The 24,237-nt window shown below is 42.0% G+C and overlaps 2 protein-coding genes across 6 annotated transcripts in view; one reads left to right on the forward strand and one right to left on the reverse strand.

Moving 5' to 3' along the window:
- Positions 1-24,237, forward strand: part of RNF212B (ring finger protein 212B) — a 60,533-nt gene that overhangs the window by 35,716 nt on the left and 580 nt on the right. The window contains exons 5-15 of one of the 4 annotated variants that reach the window (XM_032404754.1): positions 3,679-3,794; positions 4,642-4,702; positions 5,431-5,459; positions 6,428-6,474; positions 6,697-6,739; positions 6,898-6,973; positions 8,077-8,125; positions 12,131-12,170; positions 12,454-12,554; positions 12,812-12,873; positions 14,425-15,421. In XM_032404754.1, coding sequence (XP_032260645.1) covers positions 3,679-3,794; positions 4,642-4,702; positions 5,431-5,459; positions 6,428-6,474; positions 6,697-6,739; positions 6,898-6,973; positions 8,077-8,125; positions 12,131-12,170; positions 12,454-12,554; positions 12,812-12,873; positions 14,425-14,490 — 690 coding nt within the window. In that variant the 3' untranslated portion in view covers positions 14,491-15,421. The other 3 variants (XM_032404755.1, XM_032404752.1, XM_032404756.1) reach the window with 3 other exon arrangements.
- Positions 10,169-23,894, reverse strand: HOMEZ (homeobox and leucine zipper encoding). 2 transcript variants are annotated; one of them, XR_004299497.1, is made up of 3 exons: positions 23,696-23,894; positions 16,482-18,525; positions 10,169-11,354 (listed from the first exon to the last, which is right to left on the reverse strand). XR_004299497.1 is itself a non-coding variant. In XM_032404746.1 (2 exons), exons 1-2 carry the CDS (start codon positions 23,733-23,735, stop codon positions 16,922-16,924), a joined length of 1,644 nt encoding a protein of 547 aa, XP_032260637.1. In that variant the 5' UTR covers positions 23,736-23,894; the 3' UTR covers positions 15,603-16,921. The 2 variants fall into 2 exon arrangements, 1 of the variants encoding a protein (XP_032260637.1); XM_032404746.1 differs by lacking the exon at positions 10,169-11,354 and having other exon boundaries at positions 15,603-18,525.

Genomic DNA, 24,237 nt, shown 5'->3' on the forward strand with positions numbered 1-24,237 from the left:
TTTTAAAGATTATTTATTTATTTATTTGAGAGAGAGAGAATGAGAGAGAGCAAGCACATGAGAGGGGAGAGGGTCAGAGGGAGAAGCAGACTCCCTGGTGAGCAGGGAGCCTGATGCGGGACTCGATCCAGGGACTCCAGGATCATGACCTGAGCCGAAGGCAGTCGCTTAACCAACTGAGCCACCCAGGCAACCTGATAAACTTTTTCTTAAAAGGCCAGTAAATATTTCAGGCTTTGCAGGCCATACAGTCTCTGTTGCAACTACTCAACTCTGCTGTTGTAGTACAGAAGCAGCACTAGACAGTATGTACACAAATGGTCATGGTGTTCCAGTAGACTTTATTTAAAAAAACAGGCAGCTGGCCATGGTCAGTAGTTTGCTGACTTTGAGGTCATATGTTTTGCTACCATATACGTAAGTAATTACCACATATGCCATTTGAGAAAATCAGGTCAAGGCCTGATCTCATCAATAGACCAGACCAGTTCTTCATCCCTTACTTGAATTAAAAAATTGAACAACTGAGATAATCAATGATGCCTTTGAACAAGAAAGGTTTATTTATTTATTTATTTATTTATTTATTTTTTTAAAAGATTTTATTTATTTATTTGAGAGAGAGAGTGAGAGAGAGAAAGAGCACAAGAGGGGGGAGCGGGAGAGGGAGAAGCAGACTCCCTGCTGAGCAGGTAGCCCGATGCGGGACTCGATCCCGGGACTCCAGGATCATGACCTAAGCCGAAGGCAGTCGCTTAACCAACTGAGCCACCCAGGCGCCCCAAGAAAGGTTTATTTAGTCTAAAATTATTTTACCTGAGAAGTAGGAGGTAATCTGTCAATATTTAGGACTTCTGAATCAGTATACGTGAGGTTTTTTTAAATCACTACTGAGCAGGAGTTTGTAGTGTGATAAGTAATATTGCTTTGATCACAAATTATGCAACTCAAAACTTAACTTCCCAGGGTGCCTGGGTGGCTCAGTCAGTAAGCATCTGCCTTTGGCTCAGGTCATGATCCCAGGGTCCTGGGATCAAGCCCCGCATTGGGCTCCCTGCTCAGCAGGAAGCCTGCTTCTCCCTCTCCCACTCCCCCTGCTTGTGTTCCCTCTCTCACTGTGTCTCTCTCTGTCAAATAAATAAATAAATAATCTTAAAAAAAAACAACCCAGAAAACAACTTAACTTCCCACCTGGTGGGCTGCTATGGTTTTCCTATTCAGAATGGGTACCTCTGATATCTTATTAACAGTCCTCTAATTGCTTTTGATAAGGAAGCATTTTTAGGGGTCTTTTCTGCTCAAATCTGTTCTCTTTGAGCCCCACAATAATCTACTTCAATTATAAATCTGAACATGTGACTGCCTTTTCAAGACCCTTTGGTGGCTTTTCATCACCTATGATTTCAGATTTTTCAGAGTGACACCTAGCTCTCTTAATGGTCTGGTTTCTCCTGACGTCTCCAATCACATCCACAATGACCACCTCACATCTTATATACCAACATAAGTTCTTATGTAGGCTATTTATTATCTAATCTATAAGGTAGATTTAGTTCTTTGCAGTTCTTTCATGCACCATATAGTTTCATACCTCTGTGCCTAGAATGCCTGACTTCCACACTCTGAAGACCAAATAGTTAACTCTTTTTTTAAAAAAAGATTTTATTTATTCATCTGACAGAGAGAGAGCGTGCAAGCACAAGTAGGCAGAGCCAAAGGGAGAGGGCGTAGCAGGCTCCCTGCTGAGCAGAGAGCCCAACGCAGGGCTCCATCCCAGGACCCTGGGATCATGACCTGAGCCGAAGGCAGTCGCTTAACCTGAGCCACTCAGGCGCCCCAAGATTTATTTATGTATTTTAGAGAGAGAAAAAGAGTGTGTGCATCAGGGGAGGGGCAGAGGGAGAGGGAGAATCTCAAGCAGACTCCCAGCTGAGCACAGAGCCAGACATAGGGCTCCATCTGAAGACTTTGAGATCATGACCTGAGCTGAAATCAAGAGTCAGACACTTCATCCACTGAGCCACCCAGGTGTCCCTCTTTTTTTATTGTTATTGAAGAAAATGGTCTTTTGTCCTATAGAGTTGTCCCCAGTGTGGATTTTGTTCATTGTACCCTCGTGGAGTCATTTAATAATGCTTGTCTGTGCTTTGTATTTCCTTAATAAGGGGGTGGGTGGGAGGCAAGCCTATTTTATAGCAGTGTTGTGCTCCACCAAGAGGTACATAATAGTCTTCCATCTCTTGTTTTGTGTGATGGTAGCCAATGATGAACTTTACATGGATCCATTAATTCAATAGGAGCTACAAAATGCTAATATTTAATTCTGTCATTCCTAGCTCATTTTTTAGGTGGAATACTTCTATAAAGAGAAACTTCCTTTACTCAACTGTATGATTACCTTGAGATATAATTTAAAATACTAAGACCTTTAGATACTATGAAATGAGGGAGTCAGTTTCATAAAAGATAGATAAGACAAAAAAAAGGTAAGACAAACCAATAGTTTGTGAGAGTCAAAGGTAGATAATGAGTTTACCAATACCTTTGAAGTAAATTAAGTTAGGATCAGGCGTATTTCGCTGCGAACTGCTCCCAAGAATGGGTTAAGATGTTTGGGATACTGTCTCTTGGCTAAACATTACATCTATCTGTAACATCTACTGCTCCACAACCCCTTGCCACCTTAAGTAACTCCTGGGATTCTGAGTGGCTTTTTCTGCAGCTGCACTGTTGAGATTTTTTTAAATGATCATATTTTATTTTTATGAAAACAACCACTTTTTAAAAAAAACTAAAGAAGACTATAATGAAATCTTATGTAACTAGAATTAGTTGAGTTTGCTTTTGATTGGAAAGGAAAGAGTCTAGAGCCTATATAAACTTTTAAGAACAATTCCATAGTAAGGTGGCAAAAGCAACTTGGAAATTAAGGGCGAACAAAAAGTTTATGACAAAAGTACCAAGATCTAGGGAAGGACCTTAGACAAAAGGTTTCTAGTCTGAGTAGGGAGGAAGCAGATGAGACATAAATACTGCTGTGTATTCAAAAGTAGAACCTGACAAAGCTAAAACACTTTCTAAATATTAACTTTTGCTCTGATTCAGTAATCCTCTGAAAGGCACATCAGTATATCAAATGGTAAAACAAAGCAAAAGATAAAATTATTTGCCCATGCCCAGAAATAAAATTCAGGAATAGGTAATCTCCTTCTATGCTTCTTTGCCCTTTACTGTAGCGGCATAAACAGCCTGCAAGTGCCCCTGTGTGAATACCTTGGGGAAAGTAAATTGGTTACCAGTGTTTTGTAATAGCTAGGAATGTGGAAGTTGAGTCCAGACTAATAATAGACAAGTTAGGTCAGAACCAGTTATAAGCTTGAAAAATTTTTTTGGTATCACTCTTCTTGCTCAAGGTGAAAGATTATGTTTTTAAAGGACCATTCTACTGTGCCAGAATATTCTCATTAAGATATTAAAAAGTCTTTGTCCTGGAAATGAGAAACTTTGGCTTTCCTTAGTGCCGAATCCTCTAGTTTTGGGGAATCATGGATTAGGCCAGATGCTCTGGAAGAAAATGACCAGTATTAAAGGATGAATTGACGGATTTCCCTTTGTTGCCAGAAGTAAGGGGAAAGGAGTTATGGGGGTATATGTCAAAGATCTATTTTTCCCTGGTAGGTGTGGAGTTTCCAGAAGAAACAAACAGATCTCCTCATCGCCTTTTATAAGCATAGAATTACAAAGTTAGAAGCAGCCCTGCAGGAGGCACAGCAGACGGTGACCAACCAGGAAATGTAAGTGACAAATTAAATCACCGGAGAGCTTTTTTTTCTTTCAGAGGAGCTGTAGCCCTTATTTCCTTACGGTTGCAAAGCCTGAACATTGTTGCATGTGTTTATGTTTGTCTTGGGTAAATCGGGTACAGAATTTTTAGTCCTCTCAATCCCCATTTTGTTTTTCTCTTTCTTCCCTGTAGGGGCCCTCCTCACTTTATAGCTTTCCTCTTGTACTTCCCTGTCAAAAACTGCTTCTTTGGAGAAATCAGGCATAGCTTTTCAGTGATAAAGATGAGAGATAGCATTTAAAATGTTACCTCTAGGGGTGCCTCAGTGGCTCGGGTGGTTAAGCATCTGCCTTCAGCTCAGGTCATGATCCCAGGGTTCTGGGATCGAGTCCCACATCGGGCTCCCTGCTCAGTGGAGAGCCTGCTTCTCCCTCTCCCTCTGCTGCTCTCCCTGATTGTGCTCCCTTGCTCTATCAAATAAATAAATAAGATCTTTAAAAAATAAATAAATAAAATGTTACCTCTAGGAGAGCATATTTTGGAAATCTTAAGCCAAAAGATGGAATCCTTAATGTACGTTTTCAGACAGCAGCAGGCCAGGGGTGTGTGTGGAGAGGAAATGGAACTCTATGTAAACTCATCTGAAATCATACCCAGTGACTGCTTATTTTGTCCACCTGATTCTCCCGGCCATCAAACTCTGCCTCTGTCTACTGAATCCCTAGATCTCTGACAGAGATACCTTGTATAGGGACAAGCATCTCTCTGTAAGCATTAACTAGATGTCAACAACAATAAAAATTGGGGTTTGTATCCCACTGACCTACTGGAGATGATTATTTCCATCTTTTGCCTAGAGAGCTGTCAGTCTTAAAGAAGGAAAATGGAGAACTGAAGAAATGTCTTGCCATTCTAAAGGTAAATGAAACAGGTTTTCCTTACTATTATTTTCTCTCCTACTTTTCCCATCTATCTAGCTGACTAGATGCTGTATAGAAAATGTTTCCTAACTTTTTCCACATCGTGGCATAAATAACTGATAATATTTATACAACAAGTGCACTGTAATAAAATGGTCAAGGCCACAGAAGAGCTAGGAGGACTGAAAGGATCAGTACGTAGCACACTGATAACCCATTCTCAAACATCAGTAAGTCACGACATACCATTTGGGAAACTCTCTTATTGAAGAGACATCTGTTGTAACTTAAAATTTCTCTTCAAGAATCCCAAGGCACCTTAGGACCCTTCCTCTTCCTCCAATCCAACTCTATTTCCTAGGCGTTTCTTTCTTCCTAAGAATGTTCTTTGTATTTATATGATTTTCCTATTGATCCTATTGCTGTAACTATTCTAGCACATTTTATCCTGTCATTTTCCTTTCTCTCCCCCATAGACTCTCCATATTTTCCCACATAAATCAGTCTTTGGGATTCCCAATGTGTTTTTATGAAAAGGAACTAAAATTTCATTCCGTCAAAGCTAATAATTTCCTAGGGAAACATTGCTATTTTTTTCTCCTACTGGGAATCTTAGCAACCACAGCTAGAGGACATTGCAGCTTAGTTATCTAGCAAGTAACATTCATTGATTAGAACCCTAATCCTAGCTGCAGCTTCCTTCACTCCCATTTTTTTCACCTACAGGAATCTCCAAATTGGTTCCAAGGAAGCAGGTAAGTTTTATCAGGCCCCATACTAGCCCTGTTTGAAAATTGCTTGTCTTTTTTGACTCTTGGCTGCAACACCTGTGTGGGCTCTAAGGTGGAGGAAATGGTTGGTGAATTTATCTTTCACTTCTCCAGTTACTCACTGAAAAGGGCTGAAGTGAAATCTTGAATGTAATGCTCACTCTTATGAAATCCTACTCATCCTTCAAAATTCAACTCACATATCACTTCTTCTGTCAAGACTTCATTCAGCAGAGTTTGATGTTCTATTATTCATTTATTCAACAAATATTAAGTGCTACTTTTTATCAGGTACCATGCCAGGTGCTGGGTGTACATCACCAGTTAGTCTGTAACCTGCCAACTATTAAATGTTTTTTTACCTCAGCCCTGTATTGGTGGGTTAAGAGACATGGCTCCTGCACTCACAGAAGTTACAGTCTGGTGTTCTTTCATGCTCCGGTACTTCTGCTCTACCCATCATAACACTTAAACATTGCTTTTATTTATTTTTGTCTCTCCCACTAGCCTGTGAACCTTTCAAAGATAGGAACTCTATTCTAGTTATCTTTGTAATCTCAGGATCGAGGATGTATAAACACTAAATAAATGCTTGTTAGAGAGATGGATGAGAGGATGGCAGGAGTGAAGGAATGATGGATTTATGAGTGGATGAACAGATGGATAGATACATGTAAAATTGAGAGTACTTGGTAAGGCACTGAGGGAAGGAAGAAAGGAGGACTTCAAAATTTCTCCTATTACAGGCAGTAGAGAAGATTTCACTTAGAGAGTTAGAGAGCCAAGGAGTCTCATATGGAAACTTTGCCTCCTTATTTTGAGATGATACCTGTAATACATGATAGTAAGCAATTTGTGCTCAGATAGTAAGCTGTTATTTCTATAAACAATGATCTGATTGATCCTCTCAGGGGACACTTCTGCTTAGAGCTTCATCTTTTTTTCCCTTGCAGGTTGGCCACACCTCGACCAGTGGGCATTACTTCTCCCTCACAGTCAGGTAGAGAACATTTGTTTGCCCAGATATCTACGTGAGATGAATAAATCTCCTTTTCCCATATAGAGGGTAGTTTCCTCTCAGAGACTATAATGAGATTTTCCTAATCTTGTGTATGATATGAGAAGAACATACAACCAGATGCCCATTTGTAACAGGTTGGCTAGGCAAGGCAGGGCACGGCATGGATGGCAGCTCTTCATTCCTCACTTGATTCTCTTCCAGTCACTCCACGACCCAGTTCTCAGCATAGCAGCCTGGTGGTCAGGTGAGTAGGAAGCCTACACAGCCACATGAAAACTGCTGGCAAAAGTTGGAAGATAAAAGAAATACCTAGATACGTCAGAGGTAGGGACTGAGGAGACTTTAGGTCTATGTCAAGTTTCACACCAGGTTTGTTTGTTTTCTTTTTGTCTCACCTGATAGTCGGTCCCCCTCAGTGGAATCTATCCCTTACAGAATGTCTGGCTTTAGTAGTTTGGGACAAGTAAGTAATAGACAAGTAAGTAATATTTACTTTCTCTTTCCAGATTGAGATTTCTTTTTTTTTTTATGTTATGTTAATCACCATACATTACATGATTAGTTTTTGATGTAGTGTTCCATGATTCATTATTTGCGTATAACACCCAGTGCTCCATGCAGAACATGCCCTCTTTAATACCCATCACCAGGCTAACCCATCCCCCCACTGTCCTCCCCTCTAGAACCCTCAGTTTGTTTCTCAGAGTCCATAGTCTTTCATGGTTCGTCTCCCCCTCCGATTTCCCCCCCTTCACTCTTCCCCTCCTGCTATCTTGATTTCTAATGCTAAATGAAAGCAAAGATGTCAGGCAAGAATATTAAGCTTATATTGGTTTTGGTATAAATTATCCAATGCCATGCCTGGACTCTTTTCTTTTGGCAGTGCTAAAAAGAAAAAATGTTAGAAGCTAACACAGAGAGGGGCATCAGAGTGGCTCAGTCAGTTGGGCCGGTTTTGGCTCAGGTCATGATCTCTTGACCTCATTATCTCATGGGTCATGGGATGGGTGGGGCTCCACACTCAGCAGGGAGTCTGCTTGAAAGATTCCCTCCCTCTACCCCTCCCCCAACTCACTCGCTCTCACTCTCTAAAATAAATAAATATGTCTTTAAAAAAGAGAGAATCTGGGGCACCTGGGTGGCTCAGTTATTAAGCGTCTGCCTTCGGCTCAGGTCATGGTCCCAGGGTCCTGGGATTGAGCCCTGCATCGGATCCCCCTGCTCAGTGGGGAGCCTGCTTCTCCCTCTCCCACTCCTCCTGCTTGTGTTCCCTCTCTCGCTGTGTCTCTCTCTGTCAAATAAATAAATAAAATCTTTAAAAATAAATAAATTAAATTAAATTAAATTAAAAAAAGAAGCTAACAGAATGAATGGGATGAAAGTAGTGCAAACTATTCAATGACTGAATTAACAGTAATAATTCATTTTGGAAGTAATAAAGTGTGTATCCTTCTTGGACTAGCATGCCTATTCTGGCAGAACAACATATGCTTCAATGTGTAGATATAGAGAAATAACAGAATATGGAAGCCAGAGAATTGGGGTATATTTATTAATTGATGTTTGTTATTTGTCCATTAGGGAGCCAGAGGCCTGCAGGGAAGAAGCACTCCCAGGGACTCTTATATTGGTGAGAAGGGAAAAAAAGGGTCAGAAACCAACATATTTTGTGCCAGATACCAGCAGATTTCTGGTTTTCTCTGCAAATATAATGCTATTATGCATTTTCTGTGCATAATATAATGCCATTTGTTTTTTTCCAGACATTGATTCCATGTATCCAGAGATATATTACTACTTTTCAAGTAATGATATTCCTGTTCTCAAACTGATAAGGAGGAACTTTTTTTGAGCAATAGAAAGTCATTGAAAACCTCTGGTCAAGAGATGGAGGGTAACTTGAGTAAAATAGATTTGGATTTTTTTAATTGCCACAAGATGGCAGTAGAAGTTAGGTCTAAAAGGAAGGTTAATTAGACACTGATTATGTTAGCCTGCAGGGTATCAGGCTTCTTCACTGTGTATTAAACTTAAAAATATTCCAGTGAAGAATAACCACTTAATTTCTTGTCCCTTTCCTCTTAGAACTATTTTTGTTATTACTATTTTCAAGGGCATTAGCCAGTCCATAGAGAATACTTAATCAGAGAGGATTTCCCTTTCTTTCACAAGACGCAATTGTGAAATTTGCACGTTTCTTTCTGGATAAACATTTTTGAAAATCACCAAATAGTTTCCCTCTGATTCTTTCATATTCACCCTTTGAAAAATATAGAAGTTCTAGAGAATTTGTCAGGTTAGTAGTAATATTCTCTCTTTCGTTCCTGATTTTAGTTATTTGAAGCTTTCTACTTTTTTTCTTGGATAGCCTGGCTGAAGACTAGCCAATCTAGTTGAACATTTCAAAGAAACTACTTTTGGTTTTGTTGATTTTCTCTGTTTTTCTATTCTCTATTTCATTTCTTTCTGCTCTAAGCTTTATTTCTTTCCTGGGTTTAGTTTTCTTTTAGTTTCTTAAGACAAAAATTTGGATTATTGATTGGAGATCTGCATTTTTAATGTAGACATTTTCAGTTATAAATTTCACTCTAAGCACTGCTTTCGTTGTGTCCTATAAGGTTTAGTATTTTCTGGCTTTGTTTTCATTCGTCTCAAAGTATTTTCTAATTTCTTTTGTGATTTTTTTTTTTGAACCATTGGTTATTTGGCACTGTGTTGTTTAATATCAACATATTTTTAATTTTCCCAGATTTCCTCCTGTTATTTTTAATTTCATTCCATTGTGGTAGGACAAAATACTTTGTATAATTTAGATAATTTAAAATGTATGGCATGGGGCGCCTGGGTGGCTCAGTCAGTTAAGCATTTGCCTTTGGCTCAGGTCATGATCCCGGGGTCCTGGGATGGAGTCCTGTATTGGGCTCCCTGCTCAGCGGGGAGTCTGCTTCTCCCTCTGCCTCTGCCACTGCCCCTGCTTGAACTCTCCCCACAGAGCAGGGAGCCCCTTTCTCTCTTTGCCTCTTCCCCAATTCGTTCTCTTTCCTCTTTCTCTCTCTCAAATAAATAAAATCCTTAAATATATATATATATATATATATATATATAACAACAAAGTCCTAAAAGACATGAAGCAAAACTAACAGAATTGAAGAGAATCAGAGGGAAACTATTGGACTTAATACCCCACTTTCAATAACAAATAGAACAACTAGATAGAAGATAAGCAATGGAATAGAAGATTTGAAAAACATTATATACCAACTAAATCTAACAGACTTCTTTAGAAGTTGAGCTTCTTGGATGTGTAGATTCATTTTTTTTTTACCTAATTTGGGAAGTTGTCAGCCATTATTTCTTCAAATAGTCTTTCTGCCTTGTTCCTCTCTTTTCTTCTTCTAGAAATCCCATAATGCATATGTTGATATACTTGATGGTGTTCACCAAGGTCTCTGAGGCTCTTTTCATTTTTCTTCATTATTTTTTCTTTCTCTTCCTCACATTGGATAATCTCAATGGACTTTAAATTGCTGACTTTTTTTCTTCTGTTTGTGCTGATGAGCTGCTCTAGTGAAGTTTTAATTTTTGTTATTACACTTTTCAATTCCAAAATTTATATTTGGTTCTTTTAAATATATTTTTTCTTCATTAGTATTCTCTATTTGTTGAGATACCATACTCATACTTTCCTTTAGTGCTTTAGACATGGTTTCCAAAGATATTTGAGCATATTTAAAATACCTGATTTAGGGCACCTGGGTAGCTCAGTCGGTTAAGCATCTGCCTTGAGCTCAGGTCATGATCTCAGGGTGCTGGGATTGAACATCTCACGGGACTCCCTGTTCACAGGGAGCCTCTCGTCCCTATTCAAGCTCTCTCTTGCTATCTCTCTCTCTCTCAAATAAATCTTTTAAATAAAATACCTGATTTAAAGTCTTTGTCTAGACAAAGTCTAGGCTGGGCTTAGTCCAATGTCTGGGCTTCCTCAAAGACAGCTTCTATTGATTGCTTTATTTCTTTATATGGGTCATACTTTCTTGTTTCTTTGCATACCTCATTTTTTTTTGGAAACTGGACATTTAAAATAATATAACATGGCAATTCTCGGAATCAGATTCTTCCCCCTCCCCAGGGTTTTTTTGTTCTTTCTGTTTATTGTTGTTTAGTGACTTTTTAAAAATAATTCTGTATAAAAATAAAATCTGTATTGTCATGTGGAGCCACCAAAGTCTCTATTCAGTTAGTTTAGTGGTCAGCTAATGATTGGACAGAGAATCCCTTAAACACTTTGAACCAGTAAGTCTCTCAGTCTTTGCTGAGGGATTCTGTGTGTGTGTGTTGGGGTTCACTTTCAGCACTTAGCCAGGCAATTGACAACTGTGCCTTAGCCTTCAACCTGCTTGTATGACCTCACGGTAAGAGACTGGGGCCTTTTCAGGTCTTCTCTGAGCATGCATACAGTCCTGCATATGCATATGGTCTAGATCCTAAGAATGTGTTGTTTTCAGAGTCCCCACCAAAAACTCATTCCCCATCTCTTCATCTAAGCTTTCCCATTAGCCTATTATTTGCCCCAATTGATATGCACATTCTCAGGCAGCCCAAACAAGCGCTTCTAATTGTTTACAGCAAACACTTCTGGGGAGAAGGCTTTTCACAGGTGGTAAACTCTAAGCATCAATTCCTGATGAGTTTGCGCTCCAGGTCAGGTCAAATAAAGGCAGCCTTGCAAGTGGAGTCTTCCAGTTGCCACTGGATGGGTCAAATGATTATTTTCTGGGAATGAGGCTTTGAAAGAGTTCCAACCCCATTCCATCCCCGCGATGACTGCCAGAATGTTGGTTTTCAAGGCTACCACGGAGCTGGAGGAGAAATGGGAATAGGGCAAGTTAAAATGCCACAAAGTTCATTGTTTTTAACCTCATTTGGCTATTTTTCTGGAATAAACATTCCCTAGACTGCTGCAAGCCCTTTGTTAATTTACAGAGTTCTGAAAAAGTTGATTCTGACAATTTTTGCCAGTTTTCTCATTCCTTTTATGGAAAGAACTTTTGGAGGTCCTTATGCCATCATTTTTGCTGTCACTCCTAACCAATTTAATGACCCTTTGTCTTTAGCCATTCTTTCCGGTAATCCCCATCTTAGAGGGGAAACGAAAGCACAGATATATTGGAGCACATCAAAGCAGTAATGAATCCTGGTGCACAAATTAATGAAAGAGATGGGGGGCCTGGGTGGCTCAGTCCACTAAGCGTCTGCCTTCAGCTCAGGTCATGATCCTGGGGTCCTGGGATTGAGCCCCCACATGGGGTTCCCTGCTCAGCAGGGAGTCTGCTTCTCCCTCTCCATGTGCCCCTCCCCCCGTTTGTGCTCTCTCTCTCAAAATAAATAAAATCTTTAAAAAAAAGGAGGGAGAGAGAGAGAGAGAGAGAGAGAGAGAGAGAGAGAGAGGAAAGCAACTTTAGGAGACACTGCTAGGTGATTTGTGAGCTTTTTCACTTGCTATTAGCCCTTAAGCCTAACATATATACTGAAAATCTTTGGTCCCCAGTTTCTTTGCCCGGGTCCCAAGTATACCTGAATGAATCTTTTCTCCAGTTCATGGGTTATCTCACAGGCTCATTTTTATGTTTTCCAGAAACCCCTTCACCAGCTTCTACTCACAGCCTATCTTACAGGTAAGTAATTATGCTTCCTTTCACTGGGGATCTGTTCACACTGACACTCTGCCAACACCCTGGGGTTACTTTTCTACTGGCTTATACCACTGAAGTTTATAAATCTACCTTGTAAACAAGAGAGCATTTAATAGTACTGTGTCTTATATATGTCCAAATTACTTTCAGTCGCAAGCAGGGTATTTATTTCCTGTCTTGTCTAAATATATAGGCTCTCCCTTTCCATATGCTTTTTACCTTTACCTTCCTTTTCTCTGCTGATGCTTCTATTTCCCCTCCGTAGGCCTTCACCTGCCTCTTCTGGACAGGGGATTTTTTCCTTCAGACCATCCCTAAATGGTGGGGATTCAGGCCACAGAAGAGTCCTCACCCCCAACAATTCAGGTATGTTAAATAACATTCCCGAAGGAATGGAGCTTCAACCATTGGCATATATACTAAAATGAAGATTTTCAAGGTGAAACGAAGTTAGGAAAAGAATGGACTTTATAACCTACCTCTTAAATTGCTTAGCCAAGTCTTTTTCCTTCTGAGTAGTGTTCTACAGATTAAGACCTACCTATTTACCCTGACCCATAAGTAACACTGCCAAAGAACTGCCCAAGGGAGTTAACTTTCACCATTCCAATTCTATCCTCCAGGTCAGAGGGAAAGCAGAACCCCACTAGAGAGTCTTTCTGGTTTCCAGCTACCAGTCCAGCAGGTGAGCCCTGGCTAATCTAATTTGCCTGCATGTGAAAAACTCACATGGTTAGGCCTGCACACAGAATGCCTTTTTGGTCACCTGTTAAGGTGGTAGAATATAACCAGTGGAGAATGACAAGGGTTTCAAATGTGGTAATCATATGTTCACAATCTTCCAGGATGGTCTCAATTTCAAAGATTCTATCCTACTATCAGATTAGCTTCCTAGTTTGGGGTTTAAAAATTAGGTCACATGGTAGTGAATGGATTTAAACTGAGAGGTCTTGGCCAGTGTGAACTAAGTGTGTAGACACAACTAACATTCCCAAAATTTCCACAAAAAAGTATTTCAATGGAATGTATCTTTTGGGCAGAGGTACTGCTTGAACAGGGAAAAACCACGTGCACGTCTCTAGAGATGGTTAGAATAATGCTTTATGAATTTATGGGATTGATATAATGTAGGCAACAAGAGGAAAAGGGCATTGGAACGAGAAGAGAGGTTTTTAAGGAGCTCTACATGAAAAGTCCAGTCTTGCCTTTTAAGTTAACTTTTATGGCCCAAGTTTTGAGGATATTTAGGCCCTTTTTCAATGCCAAGCTCCTGGTGACCCCAAGGACATCCTAAGGTAGGTAAATATTTTGCTCTCATATTCCAAATGCCCTTTATTTTCATTGGCAAAAAATTAGGATCTAAGCCCTAAGAGGCACCACTGGGGAAATAACATCCCTGAGATCCTCACAAATGGAGGGATTAACCTACAGATGAAAAAAGAATTGAGACATATAAACCATCTACAAATATATGGCCCCTAATTGGATCCTGATTAAAACAAACTGTAAAAAAACGAAAACAAAAACATTTATGAGAAAGTTGAAAACTGAATACCTCTTGGATATTTGATATTAAGGAATTGTTAATAGTTTTCTTTTGTAGGCATAATGGTTATTATGATTACGTTTTTAAAAATAGTCTTTTTTTGGAGATAACATACTAAAATGTTTAAAGATAGGAAGTTAAATGATTGTCTGGGTTTTGCTTTAGTATAATCTAGTGGACATAGGACAGAGAGAGTAGAAATGAAAAAAAATTGGCTAGGAGTTATTTGTTGAAGTTGGGTGATGGATACTCATAAGCTCATTATACTTCTCTACTTTTGTATTTTTTGAAAATTTCAATAATAAAGTTTTAAAAAAAGTTATTAAAGGAAGTACAACCTCCCCAGAGGCATAAGAATCCTGCCTCACTGGTAATCGTCTATCAGCATAGTCTCCAGGTCACCAGTCTCCTCCCCAGGTCTTCCAAAATAGTTTTGTTTAAATATTCTGGCCTTATTACCATAAGCCACTAAAATGTTCTAGAGAGTTTCATAATTAGCAACAAAACCTTTGTCACACTAGGTGTATCAAATCTTAGTTTGGAAAAGTTAGTTATCACACAATGGAGAAAACTGGGGCAGCAGCACTGGTGATGTGCTATCTTGATAAACTTCATGTAATGGTTTGAGAGGGCTTTAATTACCCTTTTTGTTATAAATGCCCATATCTGCCTTCCTGCCCTCTGCTGCAGACTCTCTACGAACAGAGACAGATGGGATTAGCCAGGTCAAGAGAAGCATGGACTATTTCCAGATAGATCGTCTTCAAGGTCTGATCTATACATACTGCTTAAGGAAGACCTGTAGCATACAATACCCATTAAGTGTGATGGCCTTGGAAAATGTTTCCCTGCCTTGTTTCCTGGTTTCAATGTGTACCCTTACTTCTCTTGACCTTTACCGTATACACTCTGTATTACCTCCTAGGAAAATGGTCAGGTGTTATATAAGGCTAGTACTTCAGGAGGATGTTTAGATCTCTCCCACACTCATGTAGCTCTCTCATTTCCTGCAACTTAAAGGTTGTCAAAACAATTCTTGGCATCACTGGGGGTGAGAGGTAATATACTCATTAAGTATGGTTTATTTCTATATTTCATTCTTCTAGCATTGGATATATTCTTCCATTGCCAGTGTTAATAAGCAACAACTCTGTTCCGTGTCCTAATTTATTATACTTCTGTTTGCCTATTGTTTCCTCTATTCCTAGTTAACTATGTTGACTTTCCTTTCTGTCAGAGACCCAGACTTTCAGCTTACTAAAGTATATAGATAAAATAAAGATGTCCTTTTATTGTTATTGCATTGGTTTTATATTCTAAGCTCTCGAATGGTGGAATGGGCAAAGACCACCACCACTGACATGAAACCTGTATTCTTCTTCGGGTACTAAATAGAAATGAGAAGTTAAGTGGGTCAGCCACGGGCAGGCAGGCCATAAGCAAAAATATTGAAAAAGTGTAAAGATAGTAAACATCTGCCAGAAATAAATTAGGTCCTGGGAATGACCCTGAAGCTGAACTAGGATTCCCTACTCTTTCTGGAATTCTGAATTTATTTTTAAAGGCATTTCTAGACACCTCTTCTGGGCAAGAGCCTGTGCTGTAGCAGGTACAGGAAAAATATCTGCCCAGTGATAGATACAGATGTACTGCCTTTTAAAGTTTTTGTTCTTTTAAAATTTTTTTTAAAGATATATTTATTTATTTTAGAGAATGCGCACGCATGCGAGTGGGGGAAGGGACAGAGGGAGAGAATCCTCACACAGAGGCCCCACTGAGCACAGAGGCCCCACTGAGTGTGGAGCCTGATCTCATGACCCATGAGATTATAACCTGAGCCAAAACCATGAGTCGGGTGCTTAACCGCCTGAGCCACCCAGGTGCCTCAAGTATTTGTCTTCCTAATCTACCTCAATATATCCTGCTGCTTTAAAAAAAAAAAAAGTATACTAATCAGAATGTTAATGGATTTGGCTCCATTAATCTCTAAACCATAGAAATGGCAAAGTGGAGGAGAGAGAAACAATTTTATTTGTGGCCTTTTATTATTATTCTAGCAATCTGGGGCTTCCATTCTTATTTCTAGATGGTTAACCCATTGATCTCTTTATATCTGACTCCATCTGATGAAAACCATTCTAAAACATCAATAATCAATTCAGTTAAAGACCAGGGTCCCTCTGTCCCCAAGACAGATCCTATAAAGAGAGGAAAAAGTCTCAATTACAGACACAAATTGAACCAACACCAAAATGATGAAAAATTAGTCTCTGTCAAACTAGGCAGGAGGGAGTTTCAGGTTTGTAAAACCAAACCTGGAACCTACCTGCACCCATCTTCTGAAGAGTAGAAACCATCCCTCTCCAACCTAATTCTACTTTTTTAAAGGACATTTCCCCTAATTCCCACATCCAATAAATATCCAGTCTAAATTATTCTCCACCCAATTATTAAACTTTTCACAAGCTCCATGGGGAAGATTTACCCTGAGACAAATAGTGAACAGAATGGGGATTTTGGAAAAAGATAAAAAAAAAAAAAAAAAGTACAAGGCAAAATGGTCCCAGTATCAGAAATGAAAACATTCTGCTACCTGTGCAACTCAGTAACGAGGAAGGTAAAACATATAGTCTAAGTTGGTGTGCGTTAAGGAAAGATTTGTGATGAGACTGGGACATACAAAGACTCTTAGCTGTATTATGCATGGACTCGTGCTCATAAAGAAAAGGGGTGTGAGGCAGCCTTACATTCCAGGGAAAATGGTGGGACTGGGGATGCACTGGAATCATCAATTGAATCAAAATTCTTTACTCCTCCTTTTCAGTCCTCCTATAGATGTGGGGCCAAGGTCTGGGCTCTCCATAGTACACTAAGGGAAAAGAACAGCAGACATGAAGAGAGCAAAAGCCTTTTCCCAACCCATGGTTTGGACCAGATCCTTAGCACTCTCTTCATTGAGACGAGAGGCCTGATTTCTGCTCATCCAATCCCCACCTCTCTTTGGGTCCTATGGTCATCCTCCCTGGTCCACCCTCACTACATCCCGGATTCCCCAACCTCAAGAACACGAAGCTTTTCAGTTCTTTGCCACAAGGTAATTTAAAAAAAATGTGGTTTCTTTGTTTAAACAGTTACTAAGTTGGTTCATCTTTTAGTAACAGACCTTCCCTCCCCTAGTCCCCCCGACTCAGTCCTGTATGATCACATCATCATCGTCATCCTCATCTTCCTCCTCCTCCTCCTCCTCTTCATCCTCGTCATCTTCTGGCAGTTCTTCCTCCTCCTCTTCCTCCTCTTCATCTAGACAAACCACCACCTCAGCTGGCTCAGGTAATCGAGAGTCAAACCAATCCAGTACCTGCTGGGTGCTAAGCCTTGATGCCTGACTCAGTTGAGGGATATCACTTTCCCGTAGCTGTTGATGGGCTGCCCAGTACCTCTCCAAGGGTCGTATATCCGGTGGGGGTGGGGGGTTTGGCAGAGGTGGTGTCTCAGCCCATTCACTCAAGGAGCGGGTTGAAGGTGGGGGTGTGGGAATTGCTGGGTCCTGGAAACTAGGGGCACCAGGTACTGCATTGTCCCGAAACCATTTTAGTTGCCCATGCTTCAAGGCATAGCGTGTGTCACCAAACCACTGAATGATCTCAGGTCGAGGTAAACCAGTGATCTGTTCTAGTTTATGGTAATCCTCACGCCGTGCCCATTGGCACTGTAAAAAAAAAGATTTGAGGATAGCCAGCTGCTCTTTGGTTTTGCGCTTGGTCTTTCGCTGGCGTTGCATATCTGGGGAAAGGTACTCTGCAGGGCCAACCCTACCTGATACTGAGTTATGTCTTAGCCCTTGGGGCCAGGCTGGCTCCAGATGTGGGGGCAGTGCCTGTTCATTGGGTGACAGTGGCTGTGAGATACAGCCCAGTGACTGGAGGGGTTTAGAGGTGGCAGTAGCTCCGTTAGCCAGTACCGGGAAAGTGGAAGAAGAGGTAGAGGAAGAAGGAGGAGTCATATTAGATGCTGACTCCTGCTTACAACTACTAGCAAGTAGTGAGATTGGTGGGGGCTTATCCCGAGCATGTGGCTGGTGGACAGCTGTGGAGTGATTCCATGAAGCAGAACCTAGGCCATGTGACTGGTTGGGACCCCTGCCTGCCTGCTCCTTAGAGAAGCCACTGCTTTGAAGATTCTGCCAATAATCGGATTGGTGGGGGAATGTCCCACTGCCAGGTGCCATCAGGGGTTCCTTTGCTTTCTGGTGACTCAGCAGCTCTGAGGACTCCTCAGGTTCCACCTTCAATCCTTTCATCTGGGTGGGCTCACTAAGAGTCAGGGGCACTATTCCAAGACCCACTTGTTCTGGAGGTGGCATCGGAGAAGGAGGCACCTCCTCTGGGGGCCGCCCTGCATGATGAGTAAAAGAGAGAAGGGATTTGAAATGGAGCTGGTCCCGATGGTAGACCACTCGGGCTCGAGTCTCTTCTATTTCTTCAGATGACCAGCTAATGCCACAGCGGAGGCGCTGGGCCATGAACCAAGTCTTGACTTTTTCCATCTGCAGCCCATAGCGTAAGCAGAGAAGGGCAATGTCTGCTAGACTGGGATAGGGAAAGTAGCTGAAGGTTTGTAGCAAGTGTTCATTGCCATCCAGCTCACTGGTCTGGGCTGCTTGGGTCCACACAAGCTGTAGCTCCTCGGAGATTGGAGGGAGGCAGATGAGCCCCGCCGGGGAGCTATTAAGACTGCTGGCCTCTTTATTAGGAGGCATGGTGCTTTCTGATTTGTGCCCTTCAGAGATAGCTGTAATAAGAAGAGAAACAGCTCAATCACTGGGGCTCCTCTTTCAGCCCATTGTTCAATTTCTGCCAAACAAAATGCTGGACTCCAATACAATCAACTGTCTATGTGTACCATGTTGGATTGCTTTTAAAGTGCTTTAACGATTTCTCGTTTAATTTTCCTAACTTTATGAGCCTGTTACAATTCCTGTCATATGTATGGAAAAACCAAAGTCCATAGAAGTTAAATTACCCCAAGTCACATGACTCCTGAATACTGTCACCAGGACAAAAATCTGTCTTTAAGGTTAAGAAGGAAAATTCACCCTTATATTGCCTTTATTTTTCTAATTCAAACTCACTTCATCCTCTAAGTTCATGGAACAGGTGTCACAAAACGAAAAATCAACCACAAAAACATAAAGTGCAGTAATCTCAGAACTGATGCAAATGCTTTAACTCCTGACAATTTATGATTACCTCTAGAATGTGGACATGGGGGGGGGGGGCAGAGGGACAGGTACAAGAGAGGAGCATCTAGAAGGCAGGACAGCACTATTCCTCTGCCCAGCCCCCAGGCCCCTTTCCTCTTCCCTTCTTGGTGGTGGAGTCCTTCAGGGAGGGGAATGGTAGTGCCTTTAAGCCTAAACTCAAACTTGCTAAGCTTTATTTTCTCTCTGTAGGATAAGAGACAGGTCAGGTATCTGGGATAAGTGGGGCTTACTCCTCCTGGGTTTGGAGGTCCTGTGGGGGTAGAGAGAGGGAACTGTTTCCACCAAGTCATCCTCGGAACAAAGGTTAGCCCCTCCCCCCAGCCTTTGTCTCTTCCAACAGCTCAATCTCTCTCCGGGGAGCCTGGAGAGCTCCCTCAGACTGTAATAGCCCCTCCACACAGGGTGGAAGGCCTGCCAGTCTTATCTCTGCAGCCCAGCTTTCTTCTCAGGGCCAGGTGGGCAGATTCACTATGAATTGCAGCCAGGTCCTGCAAGCTCCCCAGCAGCACCACTGCTCCTGGGCTGTGGGTGTGGGGGCTGCAGGGAGAGCCCCTGATTCTGCATCATTCCTGAAATACCTGCTCAGGGTATTTCCCAGAAAGTTCTGCTGACCAAATTTAACTCAGCTCCCTGTCTGGGCATTAGAAACTCTAACACATCTGTCACCCTTTACTCTTAGAGGAATCCCATCTGAGCTTATAAATATTTACCTCTGATATGTTAAGGATGGGACAGGATTCCTATGTAAATGCTACATGATGAACTGAGAAGAATCTCAAGTCCAGGAAGTTATAGTACAGTATGGTATCAAGGGATTTTATATGACGATCAGAAAAATTTGGAAGCATTTTAATGAGTCACCATTTCCTTTTAACAAGCGGATCTAACGAATTGAAGGCCATGCAGATCCTTCAGTTGAAGAGAACCTGAAGAGGGTAAATGGAGGCAGCATGGCACAGTGGGTAGAAATATGATCCCTGAGTAAGGCCAGCGTGCAGTTTGAATCCCAGTTCTGCCACTTACCAGCTATGTGATCTTGGGCAAGTTACTGAACTTAAAGGAGCTTTTGTTTCTTCATGTGTAAAAAAATGCACAGTGCTAAGTGTCTGTAAAGTTATATGTTTTTACCAGGCACCTACTATGTGCTAGGTGTCCTGCTTAGGCAAGACCTAAAGCAGCTGGTGGGGTGAAGGCATGGGGGGAGGCAGATTTGAGATTAAGTGCAGCTCCTAGAATGCTGCCTGTCCTTGGGCAAATTATTAAACCTCACGAAGCCTTAGTTTCCCCTCAGAAAGAAAGGCAGTCAAAACAGCACCTTCCTCACAAGTTTATGGCTAAATGAAAAAAATGCAGTTGACATGATGTCTAGAACAAAGTAAAGGCTCAATAAATAGCAGCTTTTCTCATTACTTCAGCCTCACAGGGTAATTTTGATATAAGGGAATGCCATCCATTCTCCTCCTAGACAAGGAAGGAAATGAAGCAAAGACTACATTCTTTAAAATCGTAGTTTTCAATCTCTTTGCAGGGTCCTAATTGTAACGAGCAGTAGAGGAAACCAGGGTATCCATGATTTTATGCTCTTTACATTTTGGGAGTTGGATATAATTCCAGAATGGATTATGCTGCTTTAAAGGAAGTATGAAAATCACAGCTTTAGGAGAACTGAATCCGTAATTTAGATATAAATCCTTTTTGATTGCCAGATGAATTGCCAATGTATTAGTAGTTCCAGGTTTATCCCAGACACAGCTGAGTGGCCTGTGAGCAAACTTGCACAGACAGGTGCTAAACCACCATTTAAACATTGTGGCCCACCAGGAACACCACCAAACTTAAGCTGGAGAATCCTTTAGGATTGCAACACTTGACATCTACTTAACCTTATTTGTGTCCTGTTTTTTAAGGACACAATTATACTTTAGATAAGAGAAAACTGTAGCCTAAGGAATAAAGCAGTCCAGTGTTAAGGATGGAGACTTCCAGAGAGGAAATAAGGCAGGCATAGCTATAAGCCTTACAAGGAAGCATTCTGCCTTCTTTCATGTGGTTTGCTATCCTCCAGATTCTCGTGGTATCGGTTTGATGTTTCGGTAGAACATGCAGTAATGCAAATACCATATTTGGTGTACTCTCTACATCCAGTTTTCCAATTACACAAAACAAATTGTGGAAGATTTCCTGATATAGAATGGTGGCTTAAATCAAGGCACAGCTGTATAGCTACCTGGTACCTCCCTGGAAGAATCTGGCTTTGACGTAGGGAGAAACTACAACCACAGAGTGGCTCATGAGAACTTTAACAAGGAGGGTAGACCCCCCAGTAATCAAAACCACAATGAAGACACTATGGTGTCTTGTGTTCTTATGCCTCCATTTGGAGAGGGTAGAAAAAGAAGGGAATCAAAACTGTAGAAGTAAGGACTCCTATGGGCAGAGGTGGTAGTGATGGTGGGATTACCAATTCTGAATAATTACTAAATTTGTATCCTTATTAAATATGCTGGATATGCCCTACTGCTACTTCCAAGTAGCTAATAAAAAACATAATAAGAAAAACATATAGAGAGAGGATAACACCCTTCTTTCCCTTTGGGCTTTCCATACCCATGGACAGGTGGCAGAAAAGAATGGGCTACCTTAAACTTCCAGTCTAGGTGTACATACAATCCTAGGAAAAAGAGGTGTTCACAACTTTAGGCTTGGGCCTAGACTTATGGTTAAAGCAGGAGATAGTTCAAATGAGAAACTAATGATCCTGCAAAATTACCCTATTATCTTTATTCGGAGAAGAATTGAAGTACTGCCTGAAATGTGTTTTGGTGATACAGTTTTAAGGGCCTTAAAGAATTTTGAGTGGTATTCAACTTATGTGCTTCTCAACTTTTTGGGTCATGAACTTTGAGAATCAGATAAAGGTATGGACCCTCAGAAAGTTATGACTACCCCCCCATAAACATCCAAACTTACACATTATATATATAATCTCAGAAGGTTCACTGGCTGCCCAGAAGCCCAAGTTAAGAACCTCTGCCTTATGTTCTGCCAACTTAATAAAAAAAGGAGTGATGGTAATTGCTTAAAGAGGAAGATACAGTTTGATGTGATTGAATGGCAAGAGTGGATGCAACACTCAAGAGAATTTAAGCCTAGAAGGGACTGGGTATTGGTGATATTAGTTGGAGAGAGTAGAAGGGAGAGGTGTTCAATTGGGCCAGGAGCCTGGCTTAACTGACCCACTGGGTTATATGACCAACACCCACAGTGTGCTACGTACTAGAGGCTGGTAGGCTACTCTCTAGTGGGCCAAAATCATCTGCTTCCTTCAGCTGCCCTGTGTGCCTGGACCAGTTGTGTGTGATTCCCAACCTGTTTATGTCTGTTTTTTTTTTTTAATTTATATAATAATGTAATTAAATATCACAGAAACCTATGAAAAATTAGTGCACTAAAAATTGTTTCTATGAAAACAAAGTCAAATGTTAAGGAGTGTACAGGTGAGTTGGGAGCAGTAGGCAACTGTAAAAGATTGGAGGGGCAGGGGACTTAAAAATCTCAAAAGTATTCTGCATTCAGATTGCTCCAAAAGTGTTTAAATTCTCACTGCATTAAAAAAACAAAAAACAAAAAAACACCAAACCTGGAAATCATAGACGAGAGGCAGTGGCACATTAGAATTACCTGGGAAACTTAAACCAGGAACTCTCCTCCTCATTCTGACTTAGTCTGGACTGGGGCCCAGGCATCAGTACTTTTAAGTTCTCAGGGTGCAGCCAGATTTGAAATTCACTTGTGTAGTTTATACTAGAAAGACAACTGGGAACTCTAATGAGCAGACTTACACAAAGAAAACGCCTGGACACTACCCCAAAAGATTGGTGCAACGAACATAGTTTTAATGACAATGCTTAAGATATGTATGCATCATTTAAAAAATTCCCAAGTTTAACTGGCTTTTTTGGTTTTTTTTCAATCATTGCCTTCTACCTGTCCTAGTCATATAATATAAAAGGGCTTCAAATGTATGGTGAGAAGGAGGTTCACATGATAAAAGATCTCCTGATCTGGGCCCACATTACCAAACAGGTCTCAGCTTGAGTCTTCTTTCAGTTTAGAAGTCTCAGATTAGGACGCAAAACCAGGAACCTCTCAGGATTCAGGTTTTCACTTTTCTGGTTTGTTTTCTGAGTATGGCTGGGTAGGGGGTCAGAAGGGGCAGTTTCTCCCAAACCTTTCATTCCCAAAGACCACTGCTCCCCAGAAGTAAGGTCAGATTTCTGTACGTGTGTTGAGGTCGTCAGGAGGTAGTCGTTGGGGGAGGAGGAGAGGCCTGGGAAGGAAACGTTTCTCCTATCCTCCATTTCGCAGGCAGTCTACAAGGCTCCAAACTGGGTCAGAGAACAAAAAGTTGCTGCACTTGGGGCGATGAGCCCCAGGGAGTAGGCGAATCTCTATCCTCCCCTCGCGGAGGGCGTCCCAACCCAGCCTTCCCCTCCTCCCTACACACCCACTCACCCTCCCCCAGTTACAACAGGGAACCGAAAAGTCCAGAGGAGAAAGGAGAGAGAACCGGGCGACTTAGAGCCTAGAATTCTCCAACACCCCCCCCCCCGCCCCCCCGCGTGGGGATGGGGATCCGGAGGTCGGAGATCGTATAGGGGCTGGGAGGGGAAGTCGAAGGGGCTGGGGATCACTCACCGCAGTCCGGCCCGGGCGGCGGCTCCCAGCCTCGCACCATGGGCCGGGGGGAAAAGGGGAGAAAGGGCAGGGGGCCTCCGGGGTGGGAGTGGGGTTCCCGCCCGGTGCGGCCTGCTCCAAGCCCACCCGCGCGGAGGGCCGGGACCGGGACTGCCCCCCCCGTCCCCGAGAGCGCGCCCGTCTAGCCCAACCCTGTTCGAGCGAGTTGGAGGCGGGGCGGATGGGTGGGGCGGGATCCAGGGGCGGTGCCAAGGTGGCCCGAGTCCCGATTGGTGGAAGTAGGCAGGCGGGGACCGGCGGAACGCACTGGGCCGGCCATTGGCTGCGTGAGTCTCGGCTGAAGTCGGTTATTGGCTGCATGGGCCTCAGCCGGGGTGGCTATTGGCTGCTTGGGGCAGGGAAGATGTCCCCTGGGGCCAGGGTGCTGTGAATGGTACCTCCCCCCCCCCCCCCCCCCCCGCCTTCGACCTTTCCGTGTCGGACTTTCGGAGTACGCTGAGCCCTGGTCCTCCCGGAATTCCCCCAAGGAATTCACAGCAGTT

This window comes from Phoca vitulina, unplaced genomic scaffold (assembly GCF_004348235.1).
Source record: "Phoca vitulina isolate PV1807 unplaced genomic scaffold, GSC_HSeal_1.0 scaffold7, whole genome shotgun sequence".
Classification (NCBI taxonomy): domain Eukaryota; kingdom Metazoa; phylum Chordata; class Mammalia; order Carnivora; family Phocidae; genus Phoca; species Phoca vitulina.